Here is a 26,725-nt window from a genome sequence, read left to right on the forward strand (position 1 = left end):
AAGAAGAGGAAGAAGAAGAAGAAATCAAAATAATATCAGACTTTAATATGACGCCGTCGGAGAGTGAATGTGTACATACGCGAATGAGTTCGTACTTCCGCGTAAGCAGAGGACGTCATTTGAGTAGGCGGTCGTTCAATGTGCTCAAGTTCACATTCGCGTTTACACTGCTATAAGAATGTGGTCATGTGCGGTCCAGACCACCTCCAAATGTGGTCTGAGCGATCGGATCGCGATGCATTTACACCTGTACATTCGAGCTGTCCACTTGTGATCGGATCACCAAAATCGGATCTTAATGTAAGGTATAAACAGGGCCCAGGAGAACAGGCTGAAACTGAACAGAAAAAAATGCCAGTTCAGTGTTGCTGAAATCACCTCCTTGGGAGACAAGCTCACAGGAGAAAGGGTGGAAGCAGATCAGTCAAAAGTCCTGGCCATACTGGACATGCCTGCACCAACAGACAAAAAAGGAGTTCTGTGAGCCATGGGAATGATCAGTTTCCTGGGTAAGTTCATTGCTAATCTTTCCACCAAAACTGCTTGCCTCAGACAGTTGGCGCAACACAACAATATGTTTGAATGGATGGCTAGACATGAGAAAGAATGGAAAAAACTGAAACAGACTCTAACCACTGAGCCAGTCCTGTTATTCTGTGATCCTTCCAAGAGAATAAAAATTTCCACGGATGCTTCAAAAGATGGTTTGGGAGCTGTACTACTCCAAGCTGAGGGAGACAAATGCCAACCTGTAGCATACGTGACAAGAACAACGACAGAGACTGAAAAGAACTAAAAGCGCAAACAGAAAAAGAGGCTTTGGGCTTAGTTTATGGGTGTGGGAAATTCCATAGTTATGTTCATTGTTTGCCTACCTTTATGGCTGAGACTGATCACAAACTGTTGATTTCAAGCATCAAAAAGAACCTCAATGACATGTCCCCTAGAATACAACGTATGATGATGAAGCTGCAGCGATATGATTTTGAATTAGTCTGCACCCCAAGAAAATACATTGTGCTTGCAGATGCATTGTCAAGGGCACCAGCATCTATGGATAGACTGAAGTTCCACAGTTGATGATACTGAAACACACATTAAGATGGTGACAGCTTCACTTCCTGTGTCTGATGTCATGTTACAGCAAATTGTGCAGGAAACAGCAAAAGATGCTACACTGCAAAAAGTGACTGGCAATCACCAAACACGGTGGCCAGAAGGAAGTTGCCCAGAGTTGTATCCAGTGTGAGCAGACCTGAGTGTGGTTAATGGCCTTGTGCTGAGGCAAAACAGAATCATCATTCCACAATCCATGCGCCAGGACAAGCCTCACCGGATCCATGAAGGACATCTTGGCATAGAAAAATGTAAAAGGAGAGGCAGAGAAGCAGTCTATTGGTATTAACATGGATATTGAGAAAAGATTGGGAAATGTGGCACATGTCTCAGGCACCATTAAAAACAAAGGAGCCAGTGCTGATTGCCGACATGCCGACTGACCAATGGCAAAAGGTGGGAACAGATCTGTTCCATCTGAACGGCCAGGATTATCTCTTGGTAATAGATTACTACTCAAACTATCCTGAGATAGCACAGCTATCCAGCACATCAGCACGTTCTGGCATAATACACATAAAAGGCTTTTTCCCCAGGCATGGAATCCCACAGTGTGTGGTTAGTGACAATGGTCCCCAGTATAACTGTGCAGAGTTCAGAGAGTTTGCCAAACAGTATGGATTTCAGCACACTACATCCACAGGTTAATGGAAAGGCAGAGAAAGGGGTTCAAATTGTAAAAAAACTGTTAGACAGTTGATCGTGAAATCAACCCTTATGTGGCTTTGTTAAGCTATAGGGCTGCACCTTTGGAGTGTGGAGCATCTCCAGCTGAGCTCCTCATGAGTCGCAAGCTCCGCACAACACTACCCTGCATTTTAGAGAAACACAACAGAGAGATGAACAAGAAAAGGGCAAAACTCAAACAGAAAATGAACTATGACATAACAGCCAGGAGCCTGGAACCCTTTTCAGGAAATGGAAGTTGCAAGAATTGAGGATCCTAATTCCTGGAACAGAAAGGCAGCCGTCCTTGAGGAAGTAAGTCCCACGTCATTCATTGTAAAGACTGAGGATGGACAAGTGATTAGGAGAAACAGGAGGAATCTGTTGAAGACTCAGGGGAACTTTGAGGAGCACATTAAGGAGACCGAGTCTGAAAAGCGAGTCAGTGTAACTCCACTCCACCTTCTCCAAAGACTGACACCCCGGTGTTGAGAAGGTCAACTAGATCGAGGAAACCTCCTGAGAGACTCATAGAGCAAAGATAAAGTGTTGGACTGCTTAAAAGAAAGACAATTTATTATCTGTTGTTATCTGTTAAATTTGAGAAGTGCAGTTGAGGTAAACAAAATATGTAGGATCTAACGTATATTCTTCGCACTGTATGGAGACCATCTGAATGTTATTCAAGACTGTTTACAGTTAGAAAATGAAAGTACTGTGCACATTTAAAGTTATGAAAGCTTGTTACCTATCTGGGGAAGGATGTAATGATAGGTGGTTGGTTATGTTTTGACAGTAGGTGGCAGTATAACATTTCAAAATTTAGGGGCAGGTAAAAAAAAAAAAAATGTAATAGAGGAAGTCAGGGAGAGTTCGACAGGAGAGGACTGCAATAAAGGCAACCCGTCTCGTTTGCTTAAAATAAGAATTTATTTGTTTCTATTCATTCAAATAAGAAACATTACAGAACGGATGTTTGTCAGATTTCTTTGCCTTTTGCCATAGTGATACATTTTGCTTATATCAAAAACATCATGAATGGAGTGGAGGCCCATAGTTCAGAATGCCAAGGACAGTCAGATTTTAAGTGCTCAGGTAAATAGGATGGTGTGTCTTGTTGGTGGACTTGCAGAGACTCGCTGGTCTTTACCCGAGGACAGGCTTCATACGAGGGCTGACGCTTACACTGATGCCTCAGTGACAGTCTCTACTGATATTGTATGAGCTTATTTGAACACGGTTGTTCACATGTCACAACTGATTGCATCAAGCTGAGTATGCCCTCTGGATTAGCAAAACAAAAGGTTTGATTTTGTGGGTGTGAGTTCATTCGCATGCCCCAAAACTCGCAACAACCAGCGGAACATGCAACAAGGCGGACACACATTCACACCTAAGGGCAATTTAGCATCTGCAGTTCACCTGACTTACATGTCTTTGGTCTGTGGGAAGAAACTGGAGTGTGGATTTCCCAGAGGAAACCCACGCAGACACTGGGTGAACAGAGTCCACGCACAAAGGACTCTAGACGCCCGGCTGGGAATCCAAGACAGGACCTTCTTGCTGTGAGGTGACAGCGTTACCCACTGTGTCACTGTGCCGCCTCTGTTGGATCAGTCAAACAAAATAAAACAGTTCGCAATAAAGGAAGACTGCATACGTAATCAGGAAGGCTGTCACATACAGAGGAATACTGAGTGCATACGTAATCAGGAGGGCTGTTACATACAGAGGAATACTGAGTGTATGGAGAGAAAGGCACTGTCTTACTTTAAGAGCAGTTCTCCTCCCCTCATGTGTGAGCTCTAGCTGTCCACTCTGGAAAGGGGAAATTCAAGTAGAGTATTTGGACTTGTTTTTGTTCACTTCTGCAAACACTTTACAATCAGTGCACTATTCTCCTTTTCCCACAGAAAAGGAACCGAAATCTTGAGACAGTTTTAAAAAGTATCTGTAAAACTTGGAGCATTAAGAAAGAACAAGACATTTTTCAAGACAAATTTCTTTATAGCTGAGATGTGTGGCTTCTCTCTCTCTCAATTTGATCATAAATGTTTAGTCATTTTTTTGATTTACAAAGACCAGAAAAGAACCTTGCCCTGTTCTCACCTCAATAAGAGTTTTGAGGGTTTCACCGTTACTGGTTCGTATACTGGTTTTCCAGTTCTTGTTTGCCTCTCTCCCACCCTTTTTTTCAAACTCACTTGGACTCAACAACTCTCCATCCACCTCAATACAGGGTCTAGTCCCTGTTTTTCCTTTGCCTGGGAAATGGACAGGTGAAAAGTTGAGAGAAAAGTGTCATGATAAAACTCAATTCTCTAAAAATAAAAAGGTCATTTATTACCATTTTTTACATTTATTTGTTGAATTTTGACAGATTTATATTTTACTGTTTATTTGCCATTAGTATTTCTGTGTTCAACAGTGACAAACACATGAATTTTGGTTTGCATTTACAGTCATGTCTGTTTACTACGTCAAGTATATGTCTAGTATGATCTACTGACATAACAGAATGATATAGATAAATGGATAGAATAACAAAGAAATTTCTGATCCCTTTTATGAATGCTAATGTTACCACGTTAAAACTCAACTATCCCGGTCAGCAGCTGATTAGCTTTAAGAATATGAGAGTCAAACAAATGGTTAAACCTGTCCATGAACATGAGGGGAGTGAATATTACATCAGAGACCTTTTTGACTGCCATTGTTATGGACAGAACCATGTATTTACACAGTTTACTTTTTAAAAGCCTGCTTCAATTTGAATACAAACTTGAAATTGGAATTTACTGTTTAATTTTCCCTTTAATTTTTTTTTTAACAGAGTGAGGAGACTAACCTGTAGCCAAGAGTTTTTTGTGCAGTATTCCCTGTACATCTCCACATTTAATGAGTATCTTGGCAGGATGCCCTGTAAAAGCAAAAGTCAAACCATATAGATGAATCTGAACATCAGTGACTAACAACACATGGTATTCAATAAGACAAGTGACATTTATATTTCTAAACTGTGTTCCTAAAGGAGGACATCAGCAAGGTTTAAGTGTTTTAATTTTCTGGCTCATATTTCAGTCTTTAAACCTATATTCAGTTAGAGCTCCAAGTCTGCTGCTCTCCTATGCTATAGTGTGGTATCCTTGTCACACTGTGAAATACAAAAACAGACCCTAAGGGGTGAGAAAGGATGGGAAGCGTAGAGGGGGAACAGGAAGGAGGCTGGGGAGAAATGTGCCATGTTCTGGAGAGGGTACGGGGGATAATAAAGAGGCTGAATCGATAAGCACCAATATTGTAACATTACATACAGCTACAGGGGAAACGCGCAAAACACCATAAAATGATCAGAACACTAACAGAAACTGACCTGTGATCAGTAGCAGCTGGACTACAGTATAAAGTGTTAGTGTAACAGAAAGCCAAACTTATGAATTTAACTGATCAGTAGATGGTAGACTGTGTGAATATGACAGTCTGAGTGCAGTGTTTCTTTGTAATGTTGGAGTGGAGTCTTCTGGTTACCAGTTACCTAGAACTAGAATGATATTTTTGCTGCTTCATTTCATCTATGGTGTTTGACTGCCAACCTGTTACTGCTATAGTAGCACTGCTAGGAGTGGTTGACACAGTAACTGATGCACCATTGTGATCTCCAGATCTCTAACGTGAATGAGATAAACAGACAAAATTATGGCTGTAAAACAGTTGTACACTGAGACATGACTCACTGGTTTCCTGTGTCACAGTTCTTATGGGGTCAGACATCGTAGATACTCCCTGAGCGGACGCCCCAGTCATATTGGACACTGTCTGAGTGGACACCTCAGGCCGCGGATCATCAGTGCTGCTCTCCCCCATGCTCCCCTTATCACCTAAATTATATTTAAATTGTATTTACTCTAGTACTGTTCCTCTGATCAGACTGTTAACAGTGGTCATGATGTTTCACCAATAACATGACATCAATCCAGTGTCTGTGTGATGGGTAGTACTGCATATCTCTACAGAACAGACTGAAGCGTTAACTAACTTACAGACTTCCCGGTTCATGTCTCTGTTCTCGTGGTTCAGTTCAGTCTGAGAAGACGGGCCAGCTTGGTGAAGTCCAGCAGTGGTCCTACCCTCTGTCCTCCCTTGAGTAGTTTCCCATGTTTTCTCCATCTCATTCACTCTGTTCCAACCCAAATCTGGCTGCCTCTCAGTGCCTGTAGGATTCCTAGGTAAGTCTGTATTACAAAACACAAAGTATCACCAAATACCCATCAGTGAGATCAGAGTGTACCAGGGCTGTTTTCATTAGAGGAAAACATGGAGAAATCATCAGTGTGTCACACAGAAAACTTAACTGAAGCCTGACCTTTTTTATCAGGACAAACTTTTTTTTTTTGCATCTGCTCTGGTGAACTCAGACTGATGGACAGAGCAGTCATGAGGATGAGGATCCACTGACTTTTTTTTCCCCTCATGTGTGTAAAGCTTTAAATCACAGCCACAAAACCACAGGGTCTGATTTAATGAGATGGCACAAATGTCTGTTCATCATAAAAGGGCATCTTGTGATCAGTGTGATTGTGGGCGTTCCTTTGGGAATGTCAGTTGTTTTAGATAGGAAAAGTAAACTGTAAATAGATGGATTTGTGTGTTTAAAGTGATTTACAAAGCTTAGTTAGTCCTGCAGTCTGGGCGCAGTCACCTGATACCCCCAGAATCTACTAATAAAGCAATGTCCTGACATTTCATTCAGAATTTGGGATGCCATGGTAGAAGACGGACACTCAGTAAATGCTCCACCCAGGATTGGGATGAATCCAGAGTCAGACAGAGGATAAAGCTGAATCTCAGAGAGGTTTTTATGAAAATCTCACAAGTCCAGAAAGAGAAAGCAGCTCAATCCAAGAAGACAAACAAACCTCTCATCAAAAAGGCAAAATGGGCTTTTCCAAAAACAAACAATACAAGTCTGCTCATCTCATTATCTAAGTCGCTTATCCTGATTAGGGTCGCGGGGGGTGCTGGAGCCTATCCCAGTGCTCATAGGGTGAAAGGCAGGGAAACACCCTGGACAGGTCACAAGTCCATTGCAGGGCAGACACACAAACACACTAATTCATACCTAGGGGAAATTTAGTGTCTCCAATTCACCTAACCTGCATGTCTTTGGACAGACATAGGGAGAACTCCACACAGAAAGGACCCTGGCCGCCCTGTCGGGAATCGAACCCGAGACCTTCTGGCTGCGAGGTGACAGTGCTGCCCACTGCGCCACCGTGAAAACCCAAAAAGTAAAAACAACAGGCAGAATGCAAAAAGGGAAACAAAAATATTTCATCAAAAGGCAAAGACTGACACAGGCCAATATAAAACAAGAACTGATGGACACGGACCCCACTGGAAATGGCTCAAAGACTGAGCAAAGAATGAACAGAAGAGCATGGCTTTAATAGACAGACAAGACAAGACACAGGTGATACCAATACATCAATAATGAGGAACAAGGGGACTGGACATGTGACAGGGACAAAACAAAAAGGCTGAGGACCCCATGTGGCCAGAAAAGGAATGACACTCCCCACAGCCATGAGTAATGGAATTCTTTGAAAACGACGTTTTTCTTTTGCATTTTCAGAAGCTTCCCATCCATGAGGCAACGTTTTGAGAACTCATCCTTGTCCACACAGATTCGCAAAAATGAGTGAAGATGCTGTAGCATTTATGCCAGGCCAGTATTTGTGGCGTAACTTTGTCACTCACATACATAAACACCACAGAGGAACAGCACATAAACGTAAATATCCACACGCAAGGTGGGGCCATGTCATCATCGTTTTAAAAAGGTTCTGTTTTCACCTGTCTACACGGTGACGGAAGGGTTGCATTTCTCTGGAACTCTGGAACCCAATCTCAAAAGTTTGCATTTTCACGTGCTGAAAACACAGATGTCATGTGGACCAAAGGACAAAATGCAACAAAACTTAGGGGCCGTTTTCACTGTTATCGTGTGGACGGCCCCTAAGAGAACCAAACCAGGACTGTTTATCCAAGCTGAGTGCAGGGATAGATTACCAAACACTGGTGCAACCAATGATTGAACTAATGAGGGGAAACAGAGGAAGCCAAGAAGTAACAACACAGAAATGACCAGCAGAGGGCAGGAGAGAGAACCAGGGCGTGACACTAACTTTCTGTTGGCCATGATCCTTTGTTAAAAACTGATATGACATCAAATGTCATTTCCCTTTTGAAATTGTAATCCAATCAGTGACATGCAATGAAAACACAGGAAGGAAGGCAGCTGGCAGAGTGCTTCCAAAAAATACAGTTTTTCAAAGGTCTGGAGTCAAACTAATTAGACAGCATGGCCAGATCATTTTCCTCTATACAAGTACCCTAAAATATGACTGGTTTCTCCAGGTGTATTTCAAATATCTTTTCTGTAATTACCTATTTTTAGCACTCAGGACACAGAGCTGACGAGCTGGAAATTCCGAATTTTTCGGTAAATTCCGTTATGATATATTTAAGTGGAATAAAAGACTGATACTATAATAAAACTGACTAGTGATGTTCTCTACATGAACATGTTGGATTATTTATTTTGAATCTCTCTTTAAGAAAAATGTTGGACCACCCAAAACAGTATTTTCAACTCATACTTGGCAATGTAGAGTCCTGGCAGTGGATTCAGTAAATTCAATGTCTCTATTTGAAATCAGTGACCTCTGTGGTATCAGCTACACTGAAGTTTACAGTACATAACGATCTCTATGGTATCAGCTACACTGTAGTTTACAGTACATAACGATCTCTATGGTATCAGCTATATTAGCGTAAAATACATGATGGTCATTTAACATTTGCAACACTGATGTTTTTCTCTGTCTTTCATTAGGACGAGTCACATTTTTGTCAAATCATGTTTTAGGTCAGTTCTAAATCGCTGCACAAAAAACAGTCTGTGTTTTGAGATTCATTAACAGGAGTCAGATGCAAATACAATGGATAATGACAACCAACTGAGTAAATTATAATTAAGTATTAGTTATGTATTGATATTTATAAAAGTGATTATAATAAATAGGTATTGAGTCTCTCATTGTTACCTGTTTTACATTTTTTAATCTTCTCCTCCAGTGTTCTGATGGTTCTCCTCATCTCTTCAGTGTCAGTCTGATATTTCAGTTCTGTTTCTCTCAGTGCTGTGTCTTTTTCCTCTCTCTCTTTCTCTGAATCCTCTCTTTCTCTCCTTAATTCATCCTCCAATTTCCTTTTCTTTTTCTCCTCCGTTTGTTTTTGTATCACCATCTGTTCCTCTATGTCTTTAATTCTCTTTAATTCTATGTCTTTAATCTCCTCCTCTCTTCTGTTTCTCTCTTCATTTTCTCTCTGTCTTTCCTCCTCCATGGTTCTCCTCATCTGATCTAATACGGACATCAGTTTGACTTTCTCCTTTTCAATCTCTTTTATTTTTTCAGTCACTTCTTTCTCTTTTCTCTTCTTTTCTTCCTCTATATGTCTCCTCTCCCTCCTCTCTAATTCTTTATCATGTCTCTGTCTTTCTTCCTCCATGGTTCTCCTCATCTGATCTAATACAGACATCAGTTTGACTTTCTCCTTCTCAATCTCTTTTATCTTTTCAGTCACTTCTTTCTCTTTTCTCTTCTTTTCTTCCTCTATGTGTCTCCTCTCCCTCCTCTCTAATTCTTTATCATGTCTCTGTCTTTCTTCCTCCATGGTTCTCCTCATCTGATCTAATACGGACATCAGTTTGACTTTCTCCTTCTCAATCTGTTTTATCTTTTCATTGAGTTCTTTCTCTATTCTCTTCTTTTCTTCCACTATAAGTCTCCTCCGCTTCCTTTCTAATTCTCTCTCTTTATCATGTCTTTGTCTTTCCTCCATGGTTCTCCTCATCTGATCTAACTCTGTCACATGTTTAGCTCTCGTCTCTTCTCTCTCCCTCTCACTCTCCTCTTTCACTTTCTCTGTCTCCTTCATCTGTGTCTCTATTTGTTTCTCCAAAGTCTGTCTTTCCTCTCTCCACATCTTCTCTTGTTCTTCCCTCATCCTTCTCTCCTCTTCTATCATTCTCTCCAACTCTTGTTTTTGCTGTTCTATCTCCTTCACTCTTTCCTCTGCATTCTTTATTTTCTCCTCTAATTCCCTCTGTTTTCTCTCCTCTTCCTCTCCTCTCTTTTCTTCATCCTTCTTTCTTTTCTCCCCTTCATCTTTTTCCATTCTTTTCAGTTCCTTTATCTCGTGTTCTAATTCCTCTCTTTCTTTTCTACGTTTCTCATCCCATTCTCTCCTTTCTTTCTCTTCTCTCTCCATCCTCCGATGGTCCTCCTGTTCTCTCCTTAACTGGTTTTCTTGTTTCTGTTTCTCCCATTCTGCTTTCTGTCTCTCCACATCCTTATATATTTTCATCTCCCACTCTTCCATCCTTTTCTCATCCTTCACTTCTTTTCTCTCACATTCTTCCTCTATTTCTTCTTTCTCCCTTTTTATTCCCTGTTTTCTCTCTTCAAATTCCTCCTCCCTTCTTTTCCTCTTTTCATTCCTTGTCTTTTTCTCCTCCTCCATTATCTCTTTCATTCTCTCTATCTCTGCCTCATATTCAGCCTTCAGTTCTTCTTTCTCTCTCTCTATCTCCTCCACTCTCTCTCTCAGTATTCTCTCCTTTTCCTCTTGGAGAGCTTCCTCTACCTGTCTGAACATCTCATTAGTGTAGAAGGTCCCTCCATTCTCTGACACCATGGTGTCTATCTTATCCAGGAGTTCCACAACCTGAGTTTGGTTACTGGGGTCTGTGTTGTTAAACACATGGTATCTGTTACCACACTGGCCAATGAGATTCCCTAAGTCACTTCCAGGGTTTCCTATGTACTGTTCTATGGTTTTCTGCTTTAGATGGTCTTCTTTAGTAAACAGTACCATGGTGTACATGTGTGATTCATCTCCAAACATCTTTTGGATGATCTTCACTGCTTCTTTCTCCTCTGGTGTGAGTCGTCCCACTGCTAACACCAGTAGAAACACGTGTGGTCCTGGTGTTGCCATGGTGATGCATTTAATGATCTCTTTTTTCATCTCCTCATTATCAATCTCTGTATCAAACAGTCCTGGTGTGTCAATCACTGTTATCTGTCTTCCATTGACTTCAGCTGTCTCTCTCTGACATGTTTTAGTCACTGATCCAGAACACTCATCTTCTTTAAAAACATCTTTCCCCAGGATGGTGTTTCCTGTGGCACTCTTCCCAACACCAGTCTTCCCCAACAGCACGATTCTCAAAGTGTCAGATCTCTCTGTAAAAACAGACCATAAAAACACACCATTAGAGATGGAGATATGTAAAGCTTACTACAATTAATTTTTAAAGTCAAAATATTAAATAACATTACATTATCCCAAGTGTTTCACATTACCTGATGTTTGATTCTTAATATTTTCCTCCAGTATTCTGATTTGTATCCTCAACTGTTCAACTTCGCTTTGATATTTCTTTAGCTGTTTAAATTCAGTCTGGTATTTCTTTAGTTGGGTTTCCACCAGAGCATCCAGGTACATGACTGTTGTGTAATGACTTCCTCTATTCTGTTCCACCAGTTTGTCAACACTGTTCAGTAACTCTTGTGAACTGGAACCTAAGAACTGATGTCCTCCTCTGCAGGATCTGATGATTGTCTGAGTTGATTCATCTAATTCTGTATCTTCCTGTCCAGGTTTCTGATTTATCAGGACCATGGTGTAATCATTGACTCTTGAGCTGAATATTGTCTGAATCTTCTCCATTTCTCCTTTGTCTTCATCAGTGAGGAAGCCCTCAGGAATGACCAGGAGGAAAGCATGGACTCCAGGATCACAGAGAGAGACACAGCGGAGAGTCTCACGCATCACTTCCTCCTCTGAGAGCTGAGTGTTGTACAGAGCTGGCATTTCCACCAGGGTGAGCAGGCGTCCACACACTTCTCCCTCCCTCCTCACACACGCTGAGCTGGACTCAGGACTGGACTCTCTCTGACCCAGTATGAACTCTGATATGGAGATCTTCACTGATCCAACACATCCACACAACACCAGGTTCAGTCTGTCAGACACTGAAATAAAGAAAGGGCTGTTAGGAGAAGGAAAATAGCCTTTTCATCAGGCGAGCGAGAGAGAGAACCTTTTAAACTTACTGTTTGGTCGTTCTCCCCAAGGACTCGACCTCCCTGATGGTTGTGTTGAGCTGTCATCACTCATCACTGAGTCAAATACAGACAGAAAAAAACCAATTTTTAAATATCACAGCTTAATTATTAGTGCAAATATGTTTTTAAAACAAAAGAGAATGTTTACATGTGCAAGTCTGAATGTGTGTGTGTGTGTGTGTGTGTGTGTGTGTGTGTGTGTGTGTGTGTGTGTGTGTGTGTGTGTGTAAACATGCATTCATATAACTTTTCTAACTTATACTAACACTCGGATTAAATGTAGGAAGTATAGTCACACTTCCACAGGCTGAAGCTATCTCAGATCATTATCTTATCTCATTCAAAATGTTTCTTAGAAATAATATATGCACCTCGCCACGCTATCGTAATAAACATATGTTAACGGCAGCTACTACGCAGAACTTTATCAATAATCTCCTAGAGTTATCAACTTTGATTGGATCACTGTCCCACCCCACAGAACCTGATCAGGCAACTGAATCTTTAGAGTTAACATTCCGCAACACCTTAGATAATGTGGCCTCACTTAAAAGGAAAATAATCAGAGAGAAAAAAGCTCCCTGGTATAATGAGCACACATGCGCCTTAAAACTTACCACTCGAAAATTAGAACGTAAATGGCGCCAAACTAAATTGGTAGTATTCCAGTTAGCATGGAAGGAGAGCCTCCTGAGCTATAGAAAAGCTCTTAGTGCTGCTAGATCAATGTATCTCTCCACCCTAATAGAAGACAACAAAAATAATCCTAGATTTTTATTTAATATCGTATCAAAACTAACTGGGAATAAGAGCACTTCGGAAATAGGCACACCATCAATATACAGTGGCGAATTTTTTCAGTAGCAAAATTGAAAATATCAGGCAAACAATCCAGGCTATAAATTTTAAACCAGATAATTTAATCACTAACACTGTAGATAACAATATGACTATATCAGATCAGCGATTAGAATGTTTTATTCCCTTTCAAGTGACCGAATTAACCTCATTAATTTCTTCATCAAAATCACCAACTTGTGTATTAGATCCCTTACCTACACATTTCCTCAAACAGATACTACCAGTAGTCATCGAACCTCTTCTAAAAATAATCAGTTCCTCCCTTAGCTACGTACCTAAATCTTTTAAACTAGCAGTTATCAAGCCCCTAATTAAAAAACCTGACCTTGACCCCTGTTCATTGTCCAACTACAGGCCAATATCTAACCTCCCCTTTATCTCCAAGATCCTAGAAAGGGCTGTAGCACAGCAGTTATGCTCATACTTACATAGGAATAACATTCATGAAATGTATCAGTCAGGATTTAGGCCTCATCACAGCACAGAGACAGCACTGGTTAAAGTTGCAAATGACCTCTTACTGGCCTCTGATCAGGGTTGTGTCTCCTTGCTTGTGTTGCTTGACCTCAGTGCAGCCTTTGACACCATTGATCATACCATTCTCCTTGATAGACTAGAAAATGTTGTTGGAGTTAAGGGAACGGCCCTCTTATGGCTTAGGTCCTACTTGACTGATCTTTATCAGTTTGTCGATGTAAATGGTGAGTCCCCTGCACATACTGAGGTAAAGTTTGGAGTCCCACAAGGTTCTGTTTTAGGCCCACTGCTTTTCTCTTTATATATGCTACCTCTAGGTAATATTTTTCGTAAACACGGTGTAAGATTATAGTGACATCTGGACAGATATGGTTCATGATAGGAGAACCTGATTTATCCTGATGGTCTTATTACCATAGATACAAAGAAAGCTTCACACCTTTGGCACCGCGTTACTGTTGGAGCCAAGAGCAATTGATTAAGGCAAAATACAACCGGTAATGGGCGAATGGCAGCCATCCCAGACAAAAGGGGAATTTAGCACTAACACCTAGATTTTGATTTGCACCAAGCAACGTTGTACACCTATTGTCTGTTTGCTTCATGGTATAAAAGGCTGATTATGGTAACAGTTCTACGAGTTGAGCTGCGGCGCAAGCAGACTTGCTGCCGGATTCTACCACCACCAAATAAAGCTTTTCTCCAAGCGTGCTTTTGCTCCGGTTCGTTTACTTGTAAAATCACAAGAAAATCCAACAAATGGCGAGCCAGCCAGGAGGAATTGGTACGAGAAAAACTCACCGACACAGCTACGATGAAGAATAATTCAGCGAGAAGAATCGCAGAGATTTTCCGGTTGAAATTTCAAGTCGGAGATCGTCAAGACAAGAGTCGGTGGGCCAGTTAACATCTCAAAGATCTTAACTTGGTAAGAAACGTACTACCCCTCTTGAAGAACCTATTTTAGCTGTTTTATAAGTAAACAGACCAGTAAATAAACGCGCATGTAACTGACAGTGAAATTTCGGTAAAACACTGTTTGTAAGGGCTCTATAAAGTTAGGCCGAGGTACCGAGGTCTAGGCTAAGGAAAGCCTATATAGACAGCTCACGTCATCTCCCCGTAAATACTTAGTTGTAACTTGGCTACTGTCACAGTTATATGTTTCGATTAGACCTGAGACTGACGGAGTGTGTACTATAGTGTTAGTCATCTCCAATCAAGCCAGTTATCAGACTTCTAATCAGAGGTCGATGGAGAGACTAAGTGACTAGGTTGCTTGACACCTTCCTATGGTTAGGAAAGGGTGTCGTAAACTCTGAAACAGAGTTCAATACTGTATAATTATTTTTCGCTGTGAGAGAGTTAAAAATTGGTGCTTTTCTTGATTGTGAGAGAGTTAAGAAGTAGCGCATTATACTGGTATTGTAGGTAGTTAAGTGAGCTTCGGCTTCCGACTATAAGTCAGGAAATGTTCTAAGTAAAATTAGAAACGCTGCAATTAGTTGCTGGACACCTTTCTATGGTTAGGAGAGGGTGTTGGTGTGAGTGACACAGAATTCAATACTGTATCATTGTTCTCTATGAGAAAGTTAAGAGTGCATTATACTGGTATTGTAAGTTATTGTGGTTGTGTTGCGACGTGGAAGTCTAACGGTGAAAGATTCAGAGAGCGGAGTTCTTTTGTAACGGTGTACTATAGCGTTGTTAGTCATCTCGCATCGAGCCGGTTATCAGACCTCTAATCAGAGAGACTATAAGTAACTGGGTTGCTATAGACACCTTTCTGTGGTATGAAAGGGTGTTGATGGAAGCTACACAGGGTTTAATACTGTATAATTATTCTTTGTGAGAAAGTTAAGTATACTAGTATTGTTAAGTGAGCTTCGTGTTCCGACTATAAGTCTGGAAATGTTCTAAGTAAAGTTAGAAATGCTGCAACTGGTTGCTAGACACCTTTCTGTAGTAAGAAACGGTGTTGAAGCTACACCGAATTCAATACTGTATAATTATTCTTTGTGAGGAAGTTGAGAAGTATAGTAGTATTGAGCTTCGCGTTCCGATTGAAAGTCTGGAAATTAAAATGTTAGCAACGTTAGGGGTTAATGCCCGAGGTAGTGTGGTTGTGTTGTGAGGTGGAACTCCAATGGTGAAAGATCGTGAGAACGGAGTTACCTTGTCCTAAAAGCATACTTGAAAATTTGTACTCTTCTTAAGGTTATATGTGGTAAGAATTTGTATTTGTTTTTAAGTTGCTAAAAAAAATAATAAATTGCTTATTATTTTTTTTTAGCAACTTAAAAACAAATACAAATTCTTACCACATATAACCTTAAGAAGAGTACAACTTGAGTTTGGAAAGAAAGTAGCCTATTTGTTTTGTTTTCGTGTTAAACTGTATGCAGTAGCCTTCTGAGAGCAGTTCAGAAAGATTAATACCCTATTTTAAAGAGGGAATCTGTTGTTATGGCTGCTGAGTTGTCATCAGCTGCGCAGATCCGTGTTCATGGGGCTGGACCGTTGAAACCTACAACAGAACGTCACGGAAAAGCTCCTTCAGATGTAACAATCGCTCAGATGATGGACAGCTTAAATTCATATCTGGAAAAAAGGCTTGGACTCAGGAAATGCGATGACGACATCCAGTGGAAATACAACATTAAACCTTCCGAGGACAGACTCTGGACCTTGCTCGACATGAAAAAGGCCTGGGGAAAGACACAGCGGATGTCTGCAAGCAGCAGACGAGACGGATGGTCTGTTATTTTGTGCAAGCAAATTAGACAGCATCTGCATAAGTGTGAAATCCAAAGACTGAAACGTGAAATCATGGCTGAAAAAGCAAAGGTCAAATCGTTATCTTCTCTATTACAAGAGGAGAAGAAGTAAAAAGAGAGACTTTTAGCTGAAAATCAAAAATGGCTAAACTTAATCTCCAACCAGCTACAATCAAAAGACTAAGCAAGGGAAACCAGAACTGCTCTATCCATTCAAAGAACTCAATGTCACTGAGGAACAACATTGCCATTTGCTGAGAGAACTGCCACATGACTATGACAGCAGCTCAGAAGGCTCAGACAGCGAGGAACTGTCCAAAGACGCACCTGCTCCTTCATCTGTGACAAAGGACAGCCGTTCACAGGCCAAATCTATCTCCATGACAAGGTCTAACAATTTATCAAAGGTTAGGCTTGCTCCTGTAGTAATCAAACACTGGAGAACTGAATTGGAAGTTCAAAGTGAAGAGGATTTTGAGGAGGACGGCCAGAGACGGATTCGCACTGTGACAAAGAAGGTCAAAAGATACCTCCCATGTAAGACTTATCAACCAGCCACACCGAAACAAATTGATAAATGGTCCAAGGATTTACCAGATGCATATAAACAACCACGCAAGGCATGGCAAGTTCTTGAACGTTTACAGAAAATTTACACTGTACACCCACTAGACGCTGCTATGATTCTGAATTTGAACTTAAGAGACAGCGATCAAAAGAAGCTCACTGAAAATGTGGAGACAATGGTAGGCAAGTCACAAGATAATATTGATGCAGGATGGGAAGCTGTACGAACCTTTTTATATGAACTGAAACCTGCAGAAATCAACTGGGCAAAAATTACTGCATGCATGCAGAAAGCGGGAGAAAGTGTTGCAGAGTATGAAGAACGCTTTACACAGATTTGGCTGGAACATGCTGGCTTAAACAACGGTGATGATCTGAGCAAGGACACTGGCATGCCCTTGAAAACGGCATTCATGAATGAACTAAAACCAGAGATATCCAAAGTCCGTTATGATGACTGGGATGGTGTCGGGACAGCTTTTAATCAAGTTGTAGACTGGTCAGCAAGAATTGAGAGGACACAGGATGCCAAACTCAGAGCCTTGTAATCTAACGCTCTGAGGTACAACAAAACTGGACCTGAACACAGAGATTTGAAGGGCAGGAGACATGGCCTGAACAAAACAAGAAATGGACATTGTCATTACTGCCACAAGCCAGGATACTGGAGGAGGGAATGCAAAATAAGGCTCAGAGCTGCACAACACACAACAAGGAAAATCGACCAAGCACTTTTGAAGTCATCACAGGCCAGCCCATGCCCCTACCCGGAACAATGGATCTGTGCAAAGCCGATGTGCATCTTACTTGACAGCCTGATGCAGTACTGTGAACAACTCAGTCTCGCAGTACAGGATGCTGAGAAACAGGTTTACAGTGCCTGGCAACCACCTCCAGAGGGGGGACAGTCATTTGCCTGGTCAAACCTGAGAGGGTAGCAATAGAGGCCAAGTGGGAAGGTCCATATCAGGTCCTTTTAGTCACTAATGCAGCAGTTAAGGTGCAGGGAAAAGACAAATGGTACCATTGTAAATCCACCTAGAAATTAGGGACAGAATGGTGGTAGTATTTATCTGTCACAGCCTGCACCTCCGTTTTGGACTTTTAGTTTGATATGTCTTTGTGCTCTTGTTCTGTGTCTGTCTCTGCCCCTCACCTGTTCCTGTTTGTCTCATTATTAACCTCGTTAATTTCATCCAATTCTGTTTTGCCCTGTTTAGTTCTCCTTCTATTTATGCCCTAGTGTTTGCCTTGTCTTTTGTCTATCGTTGTTTGTGTTTTAGAGCACTCTGTTATGCTGCACCTTTTTGTTATTGGCTTTTGTTCCTGTTCTGCTCATGTATTTTGATCTTCGGTTCAAGTAAAGTCTTCCTTTTTGTCACCTTAACCATCGTGTCTTTGCACTTGGGTTCTGCACCACACCACCAGCGTGACATTATCAGAGTCCAGAAATAGCGGGACTAGAGTTATCTAGGCTCTAGCTTGTTGCCTGAGGATGAGGAGGCCATCATACCACCACTGATAAATACTGTAGCTCCCAGCCAAAACTAAATAGGGATATTTTAGGTGTCTATATAAATGACAGTTCACTTTGATGTCGATGCAGTTTGGCCAGGTGCGTTTCCGTTTCCTCTCTTGTGTGTCATTGCAGGTATTCTAGTGAAAAGGAGGATCCTACACAACCCTCTAGAGAAGGGTGCCCTGGCTGACATCAGACATCTACACTGGACTGTACCTGACACCTGACTGACATCTGCTGAAGAATCACAGGACACGGGACACATCTGCATCGGTCAAATGCACAGTATAGCACAGCCTGCTTCAGGAGATCTCATCCAGCAATACAATACAAACCATAACTGTTGAATGCAATCATCCACCGTGCCAACAATGTCATTTTTAATAGTGCTGTACATCCTTTCAATATCTATCCATCATAAAAAGATTTTTCAGAGGTGCCTTTACTCAGTATTAGGCTGTGTACGTGATTACTATCAACATCTCTTGGTTTCTTTTTCTGTTCATGTATTTTCTTACAATTATTTCTTTTTGTGATCATGTTTTGTTATGATCAAAGGGGGGATTGTAAGATTATAGTGACATCTGAACAGACATGGTTCATGATAGGACAACTGTTTAACCTGATGGTCTTATTACCATAGATACAAAGAAAGCTTCACACCTTTGGCACCGCGTTACTGTTGGAGCCAAGAGCAATTGATTAAGGCAAAATACAACCGGCAATGGGTGAATGGCAGCCATCACAGACAAAAGGGGAATTTAGCACTAACTCCTAGATTTTGATTTGCATCAAACAACATTGTAAACCTATTGTCTGTTTGCTTCATGGTATAAAAGGCCGATCACGGTAACAGTTCTCTGAGTTAAGCTGCGGCACAGGCAGACGTGCTGCCGGATTCCACCACCACCAAATAAAGCTTTTCTCCAAGCGCACTTTTGCCCCAGTTTGTTTACTTGTAAAATCACAAGAAAATCCAACAACGGTATTAGCTTCCACTGCTATGCTGATGACACACAGTTGTATGTCTCAGCGAAGCCAGACGAGAGGCACCAACTTAACAAAATTGAGGAATGTCTAAAGGATATTAGGCACTGGATGCTTATTAACTTCCTCTCACTCAACTCTGAAAAAACAGAAGTACTTGTACTAGGATCACATGCAGCTAGGAGTAAGCTTTCCGATCACATAGTTACTCTGGATGGCCTTTCTCTTTCATCAGGTGCGGCAGTAAAAGACCTTGGTGTAATTATTGACTCCAGTCTTTCATTTGAAGCTCATGTAGATAACATTACCATTTCAAGATGCTGAAAAATTGGTTCATGCTTTCATTACCTCTAGGTTAGACTATTGTAATGCCTTACTGTCTGGATGTTCTAATAGGTGTATAAATAAGCTGCAGTTAGTTCAGAATACAGCAGTCAGAGTTCTTACTAGAACCAAAAGATATGATCACATCACCCCTATCTTATCCACACTGCACTGGCTCCCAGTCAAATCTCGTATTGATTATAAAATCTTACTATTAACCTATAAAGCACTAAATGGTCTTGCGCCACAGTACCTGCACAAACTCCTGGTCTTTTATGATCCACCACGCCAACTTAGATCAAAAGGTGCAGGCTATTTGTTGGTACCTCGAGTTATGATGGCTACAGCAGGGGGCAGAGCCTTCTCTTACAGAGCCCCACAGTTATGGAACAGCCTCCCAATTAATGTTCGAGACTCAGACACAGTCTCTATGTTTAAGTCAAGGCTGAAAACTTATCTGTTTAGCCAAGCCTTTTGCTAACAGCTCTTTACTAGGTAAAGGAGCAGATCTGGAGGGTTCTCGGGCATAGCACTGCGTGAAAAGTGGTGTATTCGGAAATATCCGGACAAAGTAAACTTCCGCTAAACCTGCTGTTTTCCGGCGGTATTTGGATGCCCGCAGAACTTTGTCATGCGGACCTGAAAACTCCCGCAAATGTCCGAATACAGCTGTTAGACGGCAGTTTTCAGGCATCCGCGTGACCACAGTCGTTAGCTGATGGCTTGGCCTTTCAAATGCTAATAACAGTCAGTGGTCTAGGTGGGACTGGGTATAGAAGCCTGCCCCCCTTCCTCACTGTAACTTTCTATCAGTTAGCCTATATGTAATATTTAGCCGATATTTTGATAACCACACAAACTTCTTAGGTGTTGCATGGTGTATAATATAGCAGTGGTAGGCCCATGTAGCCTTTAATGTCATTGCTCTGTCGTGCAGCTAAATTACAATGGACACTTCAAATGGAGCATACAAAAACACACTGAAAACATAATTTAAAAAAGTCTAAATGAGAGGTTCATTAATTACATATTGGATGGTTATGCAACTGTCCTTTACTTGGGGTCAAAGGTACAGGGTGACCAGATGCAAACAGACCAAATGGGGGACAAGTAGTAAGTTTGTGTGGGACAATATGGGACATGTTACTAATGCTGAGAGATGATGTAAAACTTAGAAATAATGTCAGTCTAACTGTATAAGAAACACTTGTATACACTTGCATTGATAGACATCCAACATGCATTGGCCATTACAGGCTCATCAAAGGCAACTGTACTTAAGCAAAGCAGCAGGCATCATACAGCTCAAGTCTTTCAAGTTAAACCCCTGACCAAATCCAACTATAAGAATAAATAAGGCTCAAAATAAAATATTACATAAAATAAAACAATTTCAACGCAAATCTTTATATCAAGCCAAAATCTCTATTGGATGAGAAGCATGGTCAGAAGGGATAAAAGAACTTTTTCCTTTCTTTTTGACCATGACGTCGGCTGACAGCGTTTATCTTCATATCTGTAAAGTTTTACTAAGTTTGGTTTTTGTGTCGTAGCAAAGAAATTCGTCGGCCCCACAGCTGCACAGTTTGATTGACGGCCGCCACAGACTCTTGATGACCGCCCTCAACGCTCTCCTCTCAGCCATTTGTGAAAGCAAGGCTTTAAAAAAAACTCGCCTATGTTGCATTTTCACTGCTTTTGGCATAGCGCTATTAAATAGATTAGAAACTATGCTCATGTGCGGGCGGGTAAAATAATGGATCCATATATTTTTTATTTCTGACAGTTAAAAATCAAACGACCAGCGAAAATGCGGGACATTATCTCAGTATGAGGGATGCGGGACAAAGGATACAGGACTTTAAAAAAAAAAAAGTTTACAGGGCATAGGAGTTTTTGTTGTTGATTCTCGCTTATTTGTTCGGAATGTTTCTCCTCAGTACGAGGACGCGCCCCGTTTTCAAACCACCCACTTAGAATCTAAGGTTGAGTCCTGTCCAATCAGTTTTCTGTGCGTGCATGGCGTGGAGTGACAGTAACCAATAGCATTGTGTGCAACTGCAGCGCGAAATTTGCTTTGGGGAAGGGGTTACCTGTAGTAAGGTAAGGAGAGGCGAGTCACTGAAGGATTACAGAAGCTGTACTCCGTATTATGTCGATAGTGTGCATTTTGAAGATGGCTTGCAAAAGAACACTTAAGTTTTCGAACGGACAGCGGAGTGGAGAGGCTACTCGTGCGCCGGGAATATCCAATTTTTCCAACGCCGAGTCCGAACGAAAACAAACAACTGGTGTCCCCGTTAAATGCATTCTTAGAAGATGTCTGAACAGCAGTAAACGTTCATGGAGAATGTTATTCGGCGGTTGGACAGGATGGAGTCCCATCAAAGAGGCGCAAGAGGAGTCTGCCCGAGAAAAGAAGACGAGCGGGGAATAACTCTGTTTCGGTAAGTTTATTTCTGTAGCCTTCTGGCTTTCGTCTTTGACTGCCGCGCATTCTGATACGTTCACATTTCTTTATCTGCTTTATCCCTTAATGTGGTTGAATTTAACTCTTGTATTAATTTTGCTTCTACAGGAAGCTGTGCGGATAATGCATAATGCTGAAAACAACACGCACAGATATGATCCACGGACAAGGTAGGACAGCGTGTTTTGTTGGTAGACTATATCGTCGCGATTGTTTCATAGCAGTGCTTGGAATTCTAAACGAACTTTTATTCAATCTTCCTTTCTTCTCCGCTTTTTTTTCTCTCTAGCATCCTGAAAGACCGATTGAGACTATTCGGAAGAGTTACCGGGTGAATCCAGAGAACAAAGAGGGGGGCAGGATCGCCACTCGAACGAGGCAAAGGAGGAGAAGAGTAAGTCAAAACATCATTTCCCTAGTAGTTCTTAGACTTTTTCTCCATTTGCTATTTTCAGTGATCTAATTTCTGTTTTCACTGTGTTTTGCATCTGCTCAAGGCCAGAGCTAGTGTTCTTTAAACTGAGGAGGAGGCTGCCATATGGAGGACCGCATCAGTTGATACAATTTCTGAAGGGGACGCCGCCATCTTGGATGGAAGGCCAGCGTGGGTCCTCCCGCCTAGCACAGAGTTGTCTGCACTGTGTGGGGTGCTACAGAATAGAGACCGCGGAAGCTTGGTTGTTCTTGGGAATGCTCAACATTTAGAGTTTCATTTATGCTCCCAAAAGCATTTGTATTATATACTATGATATTACAGTATATTCTGTTCTAATGTATTCTATTCTGTTATATATTGTACATTGATTATATATATATATATAATCAAATTGTCAATTTATATGTCTTATATTATACTGTATTTGCTTTATTTACAATAAAATTTGTGTAATTCATTTTTGTTTGCCAGACTATCTATACAATCTACCTATGAACATAAAACAACACCACCACCAATAATAATAATAATAATAATTATTATTATTATTATATAAACCATATGAATTCATTTCTGGGGACCCACAATGGACCAATGGGGAAGGGTTTTAGAGGAGGGGCAAGACATTGCTCCACCAATCCAAAGAAAGACTTTTGACCAATTGCAGGATACCTGGTGGTCCAAGGTGTGAAGTGCAAATGTTCCCTTCCAAGCACCCCCAAGGGATTATTCACCATGGCAACTAAGGGCTCTAGGCAGACCCCAAAACACGGTACATATTCAGAAGTATTCCATGCCGCGTAACAGAGCTGCAAACTGCCGGATACAGTCGATAATCTGTGGAGTATCCGGGAATATACAGGAGTATTCCAGGCCGAATACACCTCTTTTCACGCAGTGTAGAATGTTTGGTGAACTGGGATGTTTGGATGCTGTCGCCCCCTCCACTCTAACATGTTCACTCAGGTTTGTTGACTGTGGAGTGGGTGGCCGCCTTGTGTCCCAGAGTGCCATCATGTCCGTATTACCTTCTAGCTCTCCCTTTTAGCCTTGCTGTACTAGCTAGTCTTGCTGGAGTCTCTGCCTGCACTCGGCACACAATGCACATTTTCCCTTAACCATTATGTGGAAATGAACATCTAACAATGTGCCTCTCTCTCTCTCTCTGTCGAGCCACACATGCTACTCGCCACACATGCTACTCCTGAGATACCAGTGATCCTGACTCCTCCCACCCTGTGGACCAATCCATCCTGGTGTTATCATCTTTCATCCCCCTGTCAGCCTCCTGTCAGCATCGCCATCCCCTTTGTTCATGCTCCAATTTACTTACAATTGTAACTGCCCCCTGGGTCGGCACCTATTGCACACCTGTCTGGCCAAGGAGGGGTCTCCTCTCTCTGTGGTCCTTCTCAAGATGTCTCCCATTTCCTTTTTGGGTTTTTGGGGAGTTTTTTCTTGCCTGCCATGAGGATTAAGTCAGGGGGTACTGTCCTGTTTTGATTTGACTGTTGTGGCCTGTAAAGCCCTTTGAGACTGTAAACAATGATATTGGGCTCTAAATAAACTTGAAACTTGAAACTTGAAACTTTTTCTGTTCTTTTTCCTCCTGTTCATGTATTTTCTTACAATTATTTTCTTTTTGTGATCATATTTTGTTATGATCAATGGTGTCACTGTAAGATTATAGTGACATCTGAGCAGACATGGTTCATAACAGGGTCTAAAGGTTAGAGAACCGGCCTTGTCACTGGAGGGTTGCCGGTTTGATTCCCAAGCCCAACATCCACGACTTTGTGCCCTGGAGCAAGGCACTTAACCCCAATGCTCCCTGGGCGCTCCTCAAGGAGCGCTGCCCACTGCTCCTGCGTCTGGTGTGAGTGTTCACCACTGGTGTGTTGGATGGGTTAAATGCAGAGGACAAATTCACTGCTCACTGTTCACAGTGTGTGTGTGCAATCACAGAAACTTAACTTAAATAATAGGAGAACTGTTTAACCTGATAGTCTTATTACTATAGATACAAAGAAAGCTTTACATCTTTGGTGCTGTGTTACTGTTGGAGCCAAGAACAATTGATTAAGGCAAATTACAACCGGTAATGGCAGCCATCACAGACAAAAGGGGAATTTAGCATTAACACCTAGATTCTGATTTGCATCAAACAACGTTGTACACCTATTGTCTGTTTGCTTCATGGTATAAAAGGCTGATCTTGGTAACAGTTCTCTGAGTTAAGCTTCGGCACAAGCAGACTTGCTGCCGGGTTCCACCGCTACCAAATAAAGCTTTTCTCCAAGCGCGCTTTTGGTCCAGTTCGTTTACTTGTAAAATCACAAGAAAATCCAACAGGTGTATGTCTGTCTGTAATCAAACCTGAGCAGATTTACAGGGAAGTGCTGCTCTGGTGTATGTTTGTAATCAGAATGTGCTGTTCTGGTGTATGTTTGTAATCAGAATGTGCTGTTCTGGTGTAGCTTTGTAATCAGAATGTGCTGTTCTGGTGTATGTTTGTAATCATGGCACAAAGAAAAAGCGAGTGTTGGGAGAGCTTTGTGGAAGACGCTGTGACACTGACTGGACAGCAGAGATGATACAGGGTATGACACCAGTATATACCAGTATATACACCATTTAAACTCAAACTGCCCCATTGTCCTCTGACTGGCTGAATGCATGTTACATTTCTGTCTCTCCTCATTTTTCAATGTTTCAAATGTGGTTTTGTGTGAATTGAATACACTACACAAAAAGTACAGTACGGAACATTGAAAATGCAGAAAAACGCCAAAAACTATTGCTCACTCCAAAAAACACGGACAGAGAGAGAAAGTTCTTTTCTTAATGCAACTCTTTATAACCTGGATATATCCCCGCCTCCCGGCTGCTCCACCAACCCCCTGCAGTGCAAGACTGATCCAACATTCCATGCACTGCAGTGATTGGCAGAGAGCAGAGTAATGGGCAGACTGAACGTGCGAACACAACACCGTGCACACAACTCTAAACAACACACAGGTTATTAAAATATAATTATTACTAATATGTCTCTTACCTGGACAGCTGCTTGTTTCCATGTTTCTGAGATCTCTGTCCTTTTCATTTATCCAAACCCAATACTGTCACCATCACATCTTCACTCTCCTGATCTCTGTCATTAATCCAAACCCAACACTGTTACCATCACATTTTCACTCTCCTGATCTCTGTGGTTCTTCATTGTCATTCAGTTCAGTTTCCTGCAGCCCAGATACTGAAGGTTAATGATAACTGACTGAGATCAGGAGTTATTAATATGGTGTTTTAATCAAAAGATTAATACTAATAAAAAAGGCAAATCCTTTTAATGACTGTGATACAGTTCTGTCTGGACTGGTTTAAAGAAAAGGTCCCAGACTAAACCATGCCAGGAGATGTCTTATCATTAAAATGAGAAAATTACTGAGTGGTGACACATGCTCAGTAGGCCTTATAAAACTAAAGGACCTTTGAAACATGCTCAGTGCTCTATTATGTACAACACTGCACACATGGTCTCCTAAATGGGAAATGGTTATATAATATATCTATACACTGTATCTTCTGTCTCTACACTCTGTGATTTCTCTGTAACAATATCTTTTTATTCAGCCATTTTGATTCAGACATGAGGAAACACGACAGAAACATTTTTGGATGACAACTTCCTGGAATTTCTTTTACGCTGAATATTGCAGTCAAACACCTTAAAGGATAAATAAAAGAAAAACAGATTCGATTCCATACAGTTAAATTACAGGATATAAAAACCCTACCTGAGAATGAAGTCTCTTCTTATTTCTCAGCATTTTCCAATCTGGTTGATTCGGTCATGAACAAAGTGAAAGTAGTTTTAGAGTGTAGAGTTACGTGACATGGTCACATGACCTAAAAGTAGTCTATGACGTCTCCCTATACAGGTAGGTTTAACCCTTTATTCATGTGGGGTTGTGTTTAACAGAATGAAATGTATTTCCAGTAGTTTGACTTTAAGGTTTTAGTTTCCATTCAGTTTAACATGTGGGTGACACTTTCTCTGTAATCTGTTGTCATAGCTCTGTCATAACCAGATCCTAAAACTGACACGTGAAAATCAGTTATGACTGTTTATGTCACATTATGATAATCACCGAAGGCTGTTCTGTGTCAGAGTGAAAATAAAACATACAGGAGCTAATTATCATTGTGTATCTGCACTGATGGTGGACACTTTACACAGTTAAATGTAGTGGGCAGCTCACGTCATATAAATATTATTTTATTAATTATAAATCAATCATATATTAAATAAATCTTATATTTATTTTTTCA

The 26,725-nt window shown here is 41.2% G+C and overlaps 1 protein-coding gene across 1 annotated transcript in view; it reads right to left on the reverse strand.

Annotated features, from left to right (window-relative positions):
* LOC115829290 (GTPase IMAP family member 8-like) overlaps positions 1-26,725 on the reverse strand; it is a 186,850-nt gene that overhangs the window by 43,490 nt on the left and 116,635 nt on the right. The window contains exon 3 of the mRNA XM_030793344.1: positions 10,492-11,091. Within this exon, the coding sequence (XP_030649204.1) occupies positions 10,492-11,091 (600 nt within the window). The remainder of the gene's footprint in view (positions 1-10,491; positions 11,092-26,725) is intronic.

This window comes from Chanos chanos, chromosome 16 (assembly GCF_902362185.1).
Source record: "Chanos chanos chromosome 16, fChaCha1.1, whole genome shotgun sequence".
NCBI classification, from domain to species: Eukaryota; Metazoa; Chordata; class Actinopteri; order Gonorynchiformes; family Chanidae; genus Chanos; species Chanos chanos.